At 35.9% G+C, this 16748-nt stretch overlaps 1 protein-coding gene across 2 annotated transcripts in view; it reads left to right on the top strand.

Annotated features, from left to right (window-relative positions):
- The window catches only part of PIK3C2B (phosphatidylinositol-4-phosphate 3-kinase catalytic subunit type 2 beta), a 127776-nt gene that overhangs the window by 86105 nt on the left and 24923 nt on the right, over positions 1 to 16748 (top strand). For both annotated transcript variants that reach the window (XR_011922557.1, XM_072424696.1), the window contains exons 16-21: positions 3783 to 3971; positions 6711 to 6804; positions 8867 to 8961; positions 12039 to 12219; positions 14895 to 15002; positions 15205 to 15297. Coding sequence is in view for 1 of the 2 variants with exons in the window: in XM_072424696.1 (XP_072280797.1) it covers positions 3783 to 3971; positions 6711 to 6804; positions 8867 to 8961; positions 12039 to 12219; positions 14895 to 15002; positions 15205 to 15297 (760 nt within the window). In the remaining variant the exon portion in view is untranslated. The remainder of the gene's footprint in view (positions 1 to 3782; positions 3972 to 6710; positions 6805 to 8866; positions 8962 to 12038; positions 12220 to 14894; positions 15003 to 15204; positions 15298 to 16748) is intronic.

Raw genomic sequence — 16748 nt, 5'->3', positions numbered from 1 at the left:
TGTATCGCATATCCCAGGTGGCTGTGCACTGTTCCTTCTGTGCATGCCCGACATTGGGAATGTATCATCAGGGTCTTTCCTATAATGTAAAAAAAAAGTGCTCAATCTCATGTATGCGCAGTATGCATTGTAAAAGACAGTTTTATACTGCAAATGTGAACTAAACCACATCCCACTATTACACTACAAGGGATTACACTCTTAAAACATAGCACACTAGGAAGTTGGACCAAAATACACAGCCCTGAACAGTTGGAGCATAATACAAAAAAAATGGAAAAATTGGGCATGCTAACAAGCCAGGCATTAGAAAGTTGGAACAAAGTATTGAGGGTAGGTAGAACAGTGACACACAATAAGAGGATACCTATGACATAAACTAGGAGCAATAAATTTGCTGTGTCTTGCCCACTTTTTTTACCACCCAGTTAAAAAGAAATTCTGGGAAAAACACTGGCATATATTTTCACAATAATGAGTCATATGCTCAACACACAGAACTACATGTTACCTTAACATTCCCACTTCTCCAGGAAACAAATCAGTTAAGTAGATGTCCTGGTCTTACAGGAGACATTGTCCTACTGCTCTCAGAACCCCAGCTTTCGGAAATTGACAATTGCTGGTCCTTTAGGATGGTTCTGCTTCATGGCTCCTGTTTTCTAAATAGAGAATGGCATTTTCAAACTCAATTACAGGTTTTAACCCACCCTCTAATGGAAGAGTGTATAGATTCTGCTACTACAGAAGCCTTAAACAATTTAACTGACTCTAGGCATAGCCAGTTTCAAGGATTCTGGCAGGACTGATTGAGGAGGATGAAAAAAGCAATGTTCATACTAGCCATAAGGCTGCAATACGTTTACTGCTTCCTATTTCCAGGGAACGGCTGCCTCTGGGAAGATGCCACAAAGCAGGTCTAAACCTGCCCTAATTGCACATTAGAAACATTTTTTTGGCTATTACTTTTGAAGTTAAAACAAACCTAAAACTACTTAATGGAAACACAATACTACAACAGTAAATACTACAAGACTTTTATTGTGTTTATTTAATAAACACAATTTAATTAAGGAGATAATTAGATAGATATAATAATGCAGGACTGTAATGCATGGAAGCTATCCATCCATGGTGTCTTTGATCATTAGGTGGCTAGTATTTCTTCAAAGGTTATGTTTGATCAGTGTATGAGGAAGCCACTGCAAACAAAACATAACATCAATGGCTATGTATACACATATGGTAAATATTTAAATGTTGTCATCATGTTGTGTTACATTTTCAAATTTGCTTTACATTTCCAATTTGTGTTACATTTTCCAAAAGGTAATTCAGCACACAACCAGAGATAACTTGAACCCACTTCCCAATTACGGGAACTCAAGCTGTGGTCTTGGGAACTGGGAACCAAAAGTCTAGAGAAAACCTACCACTACATTAATCAAGTATATCCTATAGGGCAATAATAATCACTTTTCTTGACATAACCATGTATTTTTTGTGTATGTAGAATAATGCATCTTCCACTGTTATCCGCCTAAGGTGAGAACTGTCAAGAGAGTGATATTGTATTTAGGAAGCAGCAGTCTTCTAACGTCAAAACATAATCACACATATTAAGTGAATCTAAGCAGAAATAGAACTCTTACCAAAATTGAGTGATAGCCATCCTCAGAATGAAGTTGGAATTACAACTTTACTCATAGAGGTAATGCTCTATCACAGTGCACCCATTGCTTTCCACACTCATAAAAAAAAAAAACTATTTTTAAGATTTGCTAAGTTATTACATGTGATAAGATTAACCCATACAAAATAGTAACCATTTACACATTTAGCAATCTAAATACAGCATGCAGGTTAATTTCCTGTTATCAATCCTATTTTCAATAACCCTCAGTGGTGGCCCCTTCCTCTCCAATATGTTTCCTGACTCCCTCCCTCACAGTTTGAGATGGAATTCTGACATTGGGGTACAAAAAATCTGCTAAGGGATTTGGTCATTCAAACCTGGTTCTTAAGTATAATGAGGTAGTCAGCTGACCTTACATTTTGGTCACAACTGTTGTAGTTGCTGGAAAAGTGATGGATGGGGTGTACATATGCTGTACTGTTCACTGCTATTTTTATTATTCACTATGGGATTTGGTGTTCTCCCTGCTCAACTAGTGCTCATCTAACATAAATAGATCAGTCAGTACAGCCTGTCCTGCTCTGGAACCACATGTCTGTGGTGGACTGTAAAACCTAAAGGTATTTGGTTCTCAATTCTATGTTCTAGTTAGTTGCCCATCTAGTAGCGAGCTGTTGGTGTAGGCGAAAATAGAAGCCTGGCTCCAGACTTGCTTTCCACTTTACCTGTCCCAGAAGTTTAAAACACCCAATACCCGATATAGGGGGTATGTTAACATTTGATCCAGCAATGCTTTATTATTAACAGACAGAGAGTCAGTAAGTTTTAAAAGTTGATCATTCGCATCTTTGGTGCAACATCTCTAAAGCTTAATTTTCTGTTAGTAATAGAACCATGTTTGTTCTCAGGAATTAGCAATTAGTCTGTGTAATGATGAATTGAAATGTATTTGTTTTTTGTTCTTGGTTACACATCATCTCTACTTTGAAGTTCCAGGTTTCTCCAAGGGGTAGGGGGCTCCCCTGATAAGTCCAGGCACCTAAAGGTGTAGCATCACTTCACTGGGTGTTCGAGTAGTGCATTGTCCCTGTGCTCTTATGCCTCTGCACTTCTTGTGGTTGACTTCAGAGCCTCTTGTGATTCCATTGCTTTTAGTGCCTCATTGTGTTTCAGCTTCCTTTTAGGCTCGTGACCTTTGTGTTCCTTTATACCTTGGATGTTTAACTGGTTGTCAACGTTTACCTATACCTGACTACATCTGCTTGCTAGTCACCCAGACCTTTGGCTTGTTCGTGACTGGGACTGTCTGTTGCATTGGTACCTTGCACCAAGGCTGCCTGCACCAGTGTGGCTGAGGGCTAAATTACTTACTTGGTGAACCCTTGAAGCTGTTTTGAGATGAATTTAACCTTTCTAAAGCTTTTCCCGGTGTGAGACACATTTTTTTTAACCTCTACTATTTTCCTTTTTACCGCTGTTTAATTTCACCGGACGTCAACTGTTTGAATTTCAATTAACACCTGAAAGGTGGCAATTGTCTGAGATTTTTGACTAGAATACTGTGTATATAAATATATATTATTGGATCAGAAATCATAGTAGTGATCCTGTAGTACAATATATACAGGTGTATCTGGGGGAACATGTCAATTTTGCTATAAATTATTACTATATTAGTGCTGAAGAGTTTCTAGTAACAGGAGATGGAAAAAGCCAATATGGTATATTTTCATTGAGTATTGCTTTCCCAGATTTTTTTCCATATATTTTTCCACATTTTCCATAAAGGTAAAAAAAAGCATTATGTGGAATGCTCCATAATGATTTTGCTTATGTTTACTCAATGTACTGTTTGCTTGAAACTTTGTGTGGCTGAGACAAATAATTCACTGTACAGCAGGGCAACAACGATGCATTGCTTTAATTTTATAATTATAAATAAAGATTGAATAAAGAACATGCAGTGTTCTTTATTTTATTTTATAAAATAAAGAACACTGCATATTTGATATGTATTGGACATGGACATATTGTACGTATATGGACATATTGTATGTATATGGACATATTGTAAAATGTCCATATACATTTCTATCCTGTTTTTTTTTTTCAGTTGGTCACATTTTATTGCTCTGTTATATTCCAGGTTGACAGATGTGGATAAAAAACGATTGTGGGAAATGCGCTATTACTGCTTTTCTGAGGTCGGCTCCCTGCCCCTGGTGCTGGCAAGTGCACCTAGCTGGCAGTGGGCATGCCTTCCTGATATATATGGATTACTGGACCATTGGACTCAAATGAAACATCAAGATGCTCTAGGGTTACTTCATGCCACGTATGTAATTGTACTATTATTTTCATCCATTATCTTATTTAGTCACATTTATTATCTGGTTTTAGCTATGGTTGTGCAAGAACTAGTGTGCATGTATAAATATATAATTCAAATTATTATCATTCATAATAAACATAAATACTATAAATGCCAATAAAATAATAATGTAAAAAAAGTATTATTGAATAAATGTAACATGAGTTAAAATGCCAAGTGACAGGAGTTGTGTAAATGTTTTGACATGGTCATTGAAAGGGAAATTATGTTGTATTTATTTTTATATGGGAAAAAAATGTGTGAGGTCCTCCATAATTTTTTTTTTTAAAACCAGACTCTTCTTGGATATGAGATTGGGGCAGCAAGCCTTTGTTACCCGCCCTTCTGTCCATGAAATGTCCTCTGGAATCTGCTTTGCCAAAGTAAAGTGACAAAAAGTATGTATCCCCTTTACATTTTGACAAAAATACTGACCCCCTGTCCCAAACAGTGGCAAGGACCATTGATTGGAATCTGGAAGCCCCCTTGTTAAAATATGCTCATTTACCTTGAAGAATGAGTACTCTGGTACATACATACCCCTTACCAATCCCCAGAAAGGGATAATATTCCCTAAAACTGTGTTTATATGTTTATACAAAAGTAAAAATCTTTATTATTCTTTTGGAATAGTTCTTTCTAATATTTAGCTCTGTAGGATCCTGTGATGTCCAAATAGGATATCCCACATTAATTGATCCTATGTGGACTGATCTCAACTGTCATTGTGTTAAAGCAGTCCTCAGGGGGTTAGCTAAGGGGATAATTTTTAAAAGATTTTACCAAGTAGAAAAAAAATTCTGTCTATGTTTAAGGTTTTTGTAAATGTATTTTTATTGAAGTAAATAAACATTAAACAACTAGATAGCACATAAACAACATACATACAGTAAGTAACATTGTCCAACCCGGGGGAAGGAATGTGTGTCCCATTTGTGTTAAAAATCCATTTGTGTTTAATCCATCATGCAGCAAAAAGCTGATCTTTATTCATAACACCAGGATGTTGTACATCCGTATACGGTCATATGAAACCCCCCACCTGTCTTCCTGTCTGGAGATGTATAAACAACAAGCAACACACATAGTAAAGAAAAACAAACAATACATTTAAATGTGAGAAGAAGAAAAACTAAGGCTAAAGCTACATACACACTTCCAATTATTATCGTTGGAAAACGAACGACGAACGTTCATGCACCATATATATGAACGATCGTATAGCACCGATCCTGCACATAGAGTTAACGACACGATCGTTCGTAGATATTGTACACACAATAGATACGATCGTTTGATCGATAGAGGAACTATGTGCACGACAGGAAAGTGAACGGACGTTCGTTCATCACGCATGCTCTGGACATGGACGATCAACGAACGACCGTACACACGAACGATGTTCAACGATCGTCGTCCAATCCGATCCGTCGGTCCGGATTTTCCTCGTTCGTCGGCGTCGTTGGTTACTTTTTTACGAACGATTTTTTGCCCAATCGATCGTTCGTCGTTCGATTGGAACGATAAAAATTGGAAGTGTGTACGCACCTTTAGTCTACAGGGACTGTTTCCCCAGCGTTTAACCTAAGGCTTTTAAAGCCCTTGTTTGAAATCCCTATGCATTACAATGGGTTAATCTACACCAGGATGTTTCCTTGAGGCACGTTTATGACAGTTATCTTAAATGTTGCTTGCAACGTTTAAAAAATTAAAACTCCCAAAAACGCAAGTAAACGCTTCTATTGATTTCAATGGGACGTTTTCCTGCGGTTTCCCGCGTTTTTGAGCACTTAATATGCAAATTAGTTAAAAACGCAGCATAGGCATTTTCCAGCATTTTAAAGGCATGCCTTAAAACTCTAATAAAGTGTGTAAAAACAGATATAAACGCAATAGAACTTTTACATTTTAAAAAAAACGTCCATGTAGACCCAGCCTAAGTCAGGAAAGAGATAATATTTAGGGAAGGAAACATAGGAAAGAAAGAAAATGGGCTCTGGTGACTTAAGATGTACCCTTTTCTTCTTAATAGCATGGCAAGGCTTTTTGCACCTCACCTACCACTCCTCCTGCTAACCTTTAGTTTATAGTAAACCCATTTTAGTTTTTGTAGTTTTAAAATCTCATTCCAGTTTCCATTGCTCCCTGGAAATACAACCAATCATTCAATTGAAAGATTTTGATACCTGAACAATCTACTATTGGATAATAATACTCTTTGACTTATAACAATTTGGCTTTGGCTGTAAAAGTTCAGTTAGGTGTATGATAAGTAAATTTGTGTATGTACATTGATTTTTTTATTAATGTTGTGTAATGTATTTTGACATGTTCACTACTGGGAAGATTGGCAACTAGCTTGAATGTTTTCCATCCATCTTATTGTAAATTTATTCATACTGTGTCGAAATAGCATGGATTTGGCAAAGTGTTTGGTAATTGCCTTATAACCCTTCCTAGATTAATGGGCAGCAACAATTGCTTTTCTAAGATTATTACTGATCTCCTTCCCCCTAGGCATTGTGTTAAAATTTCAGACAAACAAACTGACAAAATCAATTTTGTAGAGGTGATCACACTTGCTGATGATCAATTAATTAGGGACATTTGAAGAATAGAACCTTTTAGCACTGATCCTTTTACAATCTAAATTACAAATGCAAACATTTTGTCTTTTTAAAATCCCCCCACTTTTTTTTTCAGATTTCCAGATCAAGAAGTAAGGCGTACTGCTGTTCAGTGGATTGATTCCATATCTGATGCAGAGCTTTTGGATTACTTACCACAGCTTGTGCAGGTTAGTACAATACCCTTATCAATGTATAGTTATGATCCAGTGTAAAATTACTAGATATTAGTGGGTTCACATGTACAAACATTTCAGCAAATCTGCCCTCTAATTTCAACTTGTACCACTGCCTGGAAAAACTAAAGAAAAAAAAAGAGATATATAGAGCGTAAAGAGATAAATAAAAGTGTGAGGTTATTTACCGTTTGTAAACTACTACCCAACTCCTCCTGTTTTTTTCTTTTGCTAATGTTTTAAACATCACATATTTAAATGTTTATTTTGAATGTTTTGCAAAGTTTGGGGTATTTCTTTGTTTTTTTTTTTATTATATATATTTTTAATTGAATGTGATCATGATCAGGGATATTAAAGTAACTTGATACAATTGAATTGAAACACTACAATATACTGTCCCTTAAAGTTGAACTTTTGGTTAGCACCTTGGAGTACCCTCTAACTTACTTTCCCCCTGTTGATAATGTCCCTCTTTTCTTAGTGCAACACAAGTAGGGATCTCTGCTGCCCCTATGTGTAAGCATCCTACATCCGTCAGCCATTTTAGAAAAAAGGGCTCCGAATTGGCGCACCCCACTCTCAAACAATGAAAAAGCATAAACTTTCTTCATACCTCTTTTCCCAGGTCAAAGCCTTGCCTCTTACACACTGTTATCAGCATATATGCATTCATGGGGGACTGTATTTGCATACAGACCACCCTAGTTATTGTCTCCATATGAAACTAAATTAGTGACCAGACAGAAACCAAATAGCTGAGATGGGAGGGCCAGGACAGCAAAGATGTGGAGGAGTGGAAGGTGTGGTCTTCATTTTGTCTTATTGGTTATGTAGTCCAACAAACAGATCATGAAGTGGGCTCCAGATATTTAGTTCACCTTCTAAAGCTTGTCATGTGTTAATATTATGTCTCAGGACCATTCACATTATGTGTTTATTATTGTGTCTCCAAAAGTCAGGATGTAAAATGGGGGAGGGAAAATAACCCTTTCAACTCTTATCTTAAACTTAAAAAAATACATATACATTATATATATATATATATATATATATATATATATATATATATTATTTTTTTTACTTCACATACACCTTACGTACCTCATGCCTAATGTTATTTAAAAGCTACATACTGGCTGCATGCAGGCAACTAGGTATAAACAATTAATTTGTGCTGCATATATTTAGCCTTGTTTTTTGGTGACACAGAGCTAATACTAGATATCCGAAGAGAAACCTAAATGATACAGACAATAGGCTTTATTAAAACCAGAAACATGCTTGTGTACTATTGCTGGTTAAATTTGGACTATTTTTTCTGTTTGTCTGTTAACAGCAGTAAAATTCTTATTACTGTGTATATATCTCCCCTGGCAGATGACCCTTTGAACTAAAAACAGAACTAGTTAAACTTTTCTGCTTTTAAAGCCCAACTAAAAACAGAACTGGTTAAACTTTTCTGCTTTTAAAGCCCTAAAGACAAAAAAATAAATGTGAATTCTCAAAAGTGTTTAAAAGCAAGCTTAAAAACACATATAAACGCCCACTTTCAAGAGTTTCTAGAGGTTTAAAGCAGGATTTTTAAAACCCTTCTAAATGCCTGCAAACTCTTCCATTTGTCTTCGATGCTCAAACACTCTAATTGATTTTAATAGAAGCGTTTATTGGCTGTTTTAAAAGTTTACAAGCAGTTGAAATTTTTAAAACCCAGCAAGGCACTTATTCCGAATATTTACACTCATTTACTTCATTACTTTAATAATTTGCCTTGTTTGATTTTGGGTTTAGTTGTGCTTTAATTGATTTAATTTGTCTTTAAAAATCACAAAATCTATGCAAATAGAAAGCAATAATCATGCAAATAGAAAGCAATAATCTATGGCATACAGCTTTGCTTGACAGATGTTGCACATTGAGGTAATGTGTATTATTGTGTCTAAAGCTGCTAATCAGCAGACAATGTTAGAAAAAGTAGAATGTTTTTTTGTTTAGGAAGACCCGCAGTGACAAAAAAAAAGTTCATGAAAAGTATATGCTTTTTTTTTCTAAACAGGCTTTAAAGTATGAATGTTATCTGGATAGCCCACTTGTCAGATTTCTCCTGAAAAGAGCTATATGTGACCTACGTATTACACACTACTTTTTCTGGTAAGGAAAAAAAAAACTCAATACTTTTAATGTGTAATACTTTGATTGTGTTTATATTTTGCACAATCATAAAATTTGGATGATGCAAAACTAATTATACTTTCTCCATGAAACAATAAAACTTTTATTGGTACCGCTATAACTTTCATTTTACATTTTTTACAATTTTACATTTTCATGTAATTTTCAGAATTCACTTCTGTAATTGTCTGTCAAAGCCAATATTCCACACTTTTAACTGTCTACTTTAGTCAATGAAATATTATATGTCTATAATGACCATCTGAATAATAAATACTCAAGTATAAAATAATCTAAATATAAGCCAAGATACCCTCTTTAACCCAAAATAAAAAAACTTGTAAAGTATTTTGACCGGAGTATAAACCTACAGCACACAATACATCCACTGCTTACATTCATAACAGTATTCAGAAGCAATTACAGTAAAATGAATGTTATTTTTAAAAGATTTATTATAAGGAAGGAAACACAAATTAAAATTAGGTGGGCTCAGCCTGTATATCCATTTTCACCCTTTTTACAGGTTAAAGTAAAATGATGGTTATGATGGGTTATTTGTCCTTGAACAATCTTGTGTGCATGAATGTTGGCCACCATTAGATTGCTCTCTGTCCTCATGTAAAGCCTTAGAAGAAACTAGACAACACCCATTTGTCAAACCAAGGACAGATGCAGTTTGCCTGCAGTTTGACCACTAGGTGTCACCCAAGTATAAACATTACAGATCTCTACCTTTCCTTGTTACTTGTGTACGGATTCCATTGACAATGAAAGATGGGCCCATACAAAAAAAAGTTTTAAACCCATTTACTGCTCAGTGTTGGACATTGAAAGCATTAAAATAAACGTGTGGTTGTATTTTCCACCATTATCCTTTTTCTCTTTTTATAATCTTTCCTTATGCCATAAATCTTTCATTTCATTTGCAAGCTTTGAGCTCTGGTAGGGGAGCATGAAGAAGAGATCACGTAGCCTTTACTCCTTGCAGTGAACCCTGAAGCTCTTCTGGATTTGTGGCTGTCAACAACAGAGGAGCTGATCGGGTACATTTTGTTTTCGAATAACTGGGAAACAAGGCAGACAAGACATATGTATCATCCAATATAATTACAAGGAGCACCTGTCACTCCATAATAATATTACACAAAGGGCTCATGAGCCAACCCCCCGTAATAAAGTAAAGAAAAAAATAAGGATGAAGTTATAAAAAAACCTAATACAATTCATATTTTAGTGCTGCAAGCTATCCTGATGGATAAGTATGGGAAAACGGAGCAGTTCCAACCTTGGATTGATTTTACTTTTTTTAAGTTTCCTGGAACTTTTGATAATGCTCTGCTTGGACTTTGAGACCTTGGAACTTTGCAAAGAATAGACCCTGTGACATGAGTGCTGGAGATGGGCATACACCCCCCGCTTTGCCTTCTCATCCCTGGACACAAAAAAATTAGCCTATGTGCACATATGTGAACCTACAACACACATATTTGTAAATGACAGTTATTTAATACTGTACATATTGGTTTTCAACAAGCATGGTAGGGTGAAAGATTTATTCCGGAGTCTGTATCTGTCTGTCATTTGAAACCCCTATTTAATGTATGTATAAATAAATACTCTAAAATTATAATGATGATAATAATAATAGTCTTATTATTGGAAAACTCTAACCTTATAACCTGTAAGATGTTTAGAGTGCTTTCTGTGGGCGGGAATTGGGTATCACAGTTTAATTAGGTGTATTAGGTTCGATATTTTCTTTAATCAACACGATGGACCTAATTTATTAAAGCTCTCCAAGGCTGGAGAAGGTACACTTGAATTGGTTAACCTGGGTGATCCGGCAAACCTGGAATGGATTTCTTAACTGTAATTTGCTATTTGTTAGCAAAGGTTTGCAGTTCTGGACCAGATTCATTTTAGGTTTGCTGGATCATCCAGGTTCACTGATAAAAATGTATGTTCCCCAGTCTTGGAGAGCTTTTATAGTTACAAAAAATAGGCTTTTATTCTTACTATGCTGTAACATTTATTCATGTTTAATATTTTACTAAAAGTAAAGATTTTAAAAGTAGTTGCACTAATATCTTGCAACACATGAATTTGCAACTACCACACCCTCTTTCAGAAAAATCCTAAGACCTAAAATTCTCATTTTCATGTGTGTGCAGAAAATAATTAAATTTTCTCCTTCTATATTTTGCCATTCTGAATGTGGCTTTGTCAGGGAAATGCATGAACAAGATATCCATTTTAATTGAAAGAACAGTAACCAATGACCTCCGTTCCCAGGAATTCTAAAATTTTATATATGTTTCTTTTTCCACTACTAGCATGCATATTTTCATGTGTGCCTGTCATGTGTACCCCACTTGCATACGTATGTGCAAATGTGGGCCTAAAGAGGACAAGGTTGTGAAAAGGTCATTTCAGATTGCGGCTGACCACATTGTTTTGCCGCAGGCTCAAATGAGCTGAATGGGAGAGGTTGGGAACCATTTTTTAATGTGTTTTCATGCAGCTGTAGCTGTGATTGCAGTGGATTTTGGTGCAGTTCCTGAAAGCAACAAGTCCTTCTTTGAAGGAAGAACCACACCTTAAGCACAATTTTCAAACTCTGCAATTGACAGCATAGTAGATTAGTAATAATCTAATAATATTTATAAAGATTATTAGTGTTATTGATGTTGTGATTATTGATATAATAGGAGACAAGTTAAAGTGGCAAATATTTTGTTTGACATACTATATTTGGAGTGAGTCATGTGGAGAAGATCTTTAGAGGTATCCTTAAAACTTTGATTGCCCTTTGAGAAAAGTGCTTATTTTCCATCTTTATGATTGTTATTCCTAGTAGGGCAAAAGGGTTGCAAGATTAGGAATAAATATTACTACATATTACTAGTTACAAAAGGAAAAAATATAAGTTTTGTCAAAATTCTCTTATCTGAAAGAAGTGTAAAAATAACATAACGTGATATGCTTGTCTGTCAGTATTGTGAAGTGGTGTGATTTTTATTTGTATGCATATTAAAATATTTTGTTATAAATAGGTTGCTAAAGGACTGTTTAAAGGATTCTCAGTTCAGCATTCGCTACCAGTACCTGCTTGCTGCTCTTCTTTGTTGTTGTGGGAAAGGTCTAAGAGAAGAGTTAGATCGCCAATGCTTTCTTGTCACCATATTAACAAGGTTAGCTCAGAAAGTCAGAGAAGGTGCTCCATCTGCAAGAGCGGTAAATATTTATTTTTCTCCTATTTTATGTTATTTGTGTCATTTATGTTTGTTATGCTACATTTTATTTTTGTCTGAAAGAGAATACAGAAATGTTGCATGTCTTATTTTAGTAACCAAGATTTTTAGCATCAATAGAAAAGTTTATTCCTCCTTTGAAAATTTGCTTCTCAGATTTTTAAATGTTTTACAATTACAGGTAGTCCCCGGGTTACATACGAGATAGGGACTGTAGGTTTGTTCTTAAGTTGAATTTGTATGTAAGGTGGAACAGGTACATTATTTTATTGAAATCAATTAGGACAGATGTTTGTCTCAACATAATATTAGGCAGCATGGTGTCAATTTCTGTATAACTCCTCACTGTGAGTTATTCACAAGCAAAGCACAAAAAAAAAACTTTATGGTGCCTAGACATTCATTACCTTCTGGAGCAAGCTGTGCTTTGATATGTAAAAAAATCAAATGCCAGAGTTTGTCTTGGTCATTAAAGTGTTACAAGATGTTGCAAAGGGGCTCAATCTCAGCTGTGTTTACCAAAAGCCTCTGTCCTGCCCATGAACGAGCAGGGAAACCCCATTCATATCTAGGAATCGTCTGTATGTCCTTAGTTCAGGGACTACCTGTACTTAAAAACAATTACCCAATGGAAAAAAAGTTATTTATTTCCCTTTATAAGGCATCTTATATATTGAGCCCTGGTTACACTGCTATTTGGGTATAAAAACAAAAATATAGCATAAGGCTGGCCCCAGCTGTTAAGAAAGACTAAATTTTTTACCTAGCACCAAAGAATTAGAACATAGGAATCTGTACTGGGATTCCTGCTTTCTCTTTTTTGATTCTTTTGTTTTTTTATTTTTTGGTAAGCCAAATCAACTGCAGGCTGGATAGCGTAGATCTTTGTAGCTCCCTTAATCTGCCCATGGAGCACATTCATTTCTTTGTTATGGTGGGTTTATTTGCAAAAGCTCTGTACCATCATCAAAACAGCCAGTGAGATGCTTTTCTCTTGGACACGTATGACAGTTCAGTCCTGACTGTTCAGTGACAGCTGCACTTAGACACTAACTTCAGAACTATCAAAGGTGGATGGCACCTCCAGGGACCTTATCTGCTATTCTGGGTAGTATGCACATTGTTTAATGTGCGTGTGTTTTACTACCTGGGAACCCTAATGGGGAATTCCGGGGTAGTGTAATTCCCTTGGATTTTTGCAGTTCCTGACTCTGCTGTTAGCTTACTTCTGGCTGTACCAGATATAGGGATGGCTATTTTGGACTGGGAACATGGCCGGTATGGTCCAGGTCCTCATGGCTGGTGCTATCTGTGGGACCATAGCTTTATAGGTATGGTGTTTAAGGACATTGTATCCTAATGGTCTGTCCATGACTTTGAACACTGTGAGAGGGGTTGCATCATGAAAAAAAATTCCCCACATTCTTTTTCCCTAAATTATCAGTCTGATTCTAAACATAAGCTTGGCCAAAAGTGTTTCTTCCACCTGAAACTTTAAAAGCTCCAACTCCAGTTGTTGTTCTGTGCTCTCACAGGTGGGTATCAGTTTGTATCTGCATGCAGCTTTTAGCTGCGACAGTAGACTAGTAGTCAAAAACCAATATTTTTGCTTTTCTCTTCAATAAAGACAGATAATAGAATGTTTTGGGTGAGTACATAGTTTGTTTTTTAAAGTGCTTTTATTGCATCAGGATAACCATGCAATTGTATTTTTTTTCACATTTTGTGTTCCATTAATCAAATCTCCCTTCACTGACTATCCTGCAGACATATTAGGATGTAAAAGGAATTATCTCCAAAGTCAGGGAAAAGTCATTTTTATTTTTTTTTTAAAGATTTTGGTTTATTTTTTACCAGTTACTACTGAAATTTCAAAATAAAACTGAATTAATAATAAACATTCTAATATGCATTGTCAAATTATTTTCAAAACAGCAGAGGTTATAATTGGTATGAGCAATACTTTTATCAGCTTAAAAAAAGCTCACTTAAATTTAAATTATTTACTGCTTTGCCTGTGCTAGTATAGTCAGTGATTTTTATGAGACGGTTAAAGTGTATTTTATAGCCTGCTTATGTCAGCATATCTTAGTAAAAGATAGCTAGCAGTTCTTCATTACTTGTTTAATGTTGAAGGATGTTTTGCTACTGAACGAAGTAACTTTCTCAGTTGTAACAGTCAGAAATATACTCCAGGGCAGTGGTCAACAAACATTTTGGGCCTCACAGACTGCTAAATCTATGCATGCGAGGGGAGTAGTGTGTCACTCAAAGGGGAAAAAACTTCCCCAGAATGTCGTCATGATGCCAGAACCCGCCCACTTTCTTATTGCAGGCTCAGACCTGGTTGCTAAACGACCTGGGGGGACAGTAGCGCAGGGCTATGGACGCAACAAAAGTTGTGTCCACAGCCCTGCGCTACTGTCCTGCCGTGATAATTGGCAAGCAGGTCTGAGCCTGCGATGGGAGAGTGGGTGGGTTGTGTACATACTGGGGACAGAGCCACGGACCACCAAAATTTTCTCATGGACCACCAGTTGGCGACCGCTGCTCCAGCGTATGTTTAAGACCCATTAGAGCCAAATCTTTAGCATGATTTTGATAAATGTAAACCTTCACAAACTAAAAAAAATATATTTATGGGTGGTATTCTTTCAGGAAATACTTAGGAATGGCTTGGAGGATGTCAAACAATTCTTTGTTCAGAATGGATCCTGTTGTCTTCCGCTTAGCCCCAGTCTCCTAGTCAAAGGCGTTATACCACAGGTATTTTCCATTTTAAAACTAGAAAAACTAACTTTCTTTAAACCTTTCATTAAAACTAACCTGGCATTCTGGCATGAAGGGTAACTCTTTCACAAAAAATGTTGAGATTGTGTTGAGACTGTGTTAAAATATATCTTTTGTGTCCATTAATCTATTATCAGTAAAATACCAAAAATAATATTAAATGCATTTGTATCCTTAGGCTTGCTCACACTTCAACTCAAATGCTGTTCCTCTGAAACTTACTTTCCAAAATGTGGACCCACTGGGAGAGAATATCCATATTATTTTTAAGGTATCAACCCTCAAATATCAGTTATAAAAACTGATTTGTGTTTTTTATGTTACAAAAATGTAATCATAGTACATTTCACCAGATGAAGACATAATTAAAAATTAAAAGGACAAATTAAAAGTGAAAGAAATTTGATAAGGAAAGGCATTAGGTTAATTTTATATCCATATGGCAGAAGAGTGTTATCAAGTAAGAGTCTCCCATTAAAAAGATTGCTAGTGCACCCCAATATTTCTACAGGTGTTAACACCATTCACATGTAAAGCAGTCCATGCAATGTCATCCCCCATCATTCAAAAAAGGCAGAAGCACAGGAAGGATTAGCAAAGGTAATCATGTGGGTGCAATCCCAGAGACCAAGGCAATTATTGGAGGTAAGACATGAATGGAGGAAGTGGTGTATATGGGTGTTTCTGGACCTTTGATCACATTAAGGGGAAAGTGTGCCTTAGGGGGAGTAGTAAAATTACCTAAGGGATTGGCTCCTATGCCATTAGCACAACTCTGGATTCTTGAAAAAGAACACTGTGTAGGTTCATAGCAGGTGCAATAGAAAAAAAGTAAACTAGTGGGTAACAGCTTTACTTATCTCTACTATTTCAAATGGTCTTCAATTACCAATCCTCTATGTGTCTGCAGCTGTGAACTACATGCAACAGCATATGTTATATCACTGTAAACTTTTGCATAGAGAACATCAGTGGGTCAATCAGGAATTGTCCAAAGATACTTGGAAATTTGTTAATCTGTAGGATTAAGGTCTCATAGGGCACTTCTTAGGGTGCGATATGACGGGTCTAAGAGTAATGTAATTTGAGCTCTGTTAAATCTGTATATTTTATCTTCAGCAACAATATCCTTTTTTAACTGGACCCTGCATAGGGGTATCTTTAGTGCTTAAAATTTTTTGGTTGAGATACTCGGGGATGCTATGCACCCTGTCCAATTTGACAGTGAAAGTAGGACTTGAGATGTGGGGCATTTATTAAGAGGTTTTTGGTTCATAATAGGGCAGGACAGACCAGGATGAAGGGTGAAACATGTATTTTGCAAGGATCAGACTACCAACAGTTCACAAAATTGGAATCCAGGGGCTGTTTGTTAATTGCCATCAACAATCATGTTTACAACTCACTGTATTATAAGGGATAGCAGTGCCTTTTGAATGAAGTATATAACTTTAGCTAAGTTGTCACTAACGCATAAAATTCCATATTACAGTATATTTTGTATCAAAGGAGAAGTTTAGGGACATAAATCATATTAAAGCAACACATTTAATAGTGCAAAAGGGATAAAAAATCTTTTACCTGAAGTATGTTTTCACAATTATGTTACACTTAAGGGATCAAGATTATATTCAATATTCTATTAACCACCTGGGCGTTACACTGATGTCTAGATTTCTGTTCCAAAAGCGTTACAGGTTTTAATGAATTTTTTTTTTTTTT

The sequence above is a fragment of the Pyxicephalus adspersus genome, chromosome 1, assembly GCF_032062135.1.
Source record: "Pyxicephalus adspersus chromosome 1, UCB_Pads_2.0, whole genome shotgun sequence".
NCBI classification, from domain to species: Eukaryota; Metazoa; Chordata; class Amphibia; order Anura; family Pyxicephalidae; genus Pyxicephalus; species Pyxicephalus adspersus.
The sequence above is the reverse complement of the archived record's forward strand: the minus strand, read 5'-3'. Positions and strand labels throughout refer to the sequence as shown.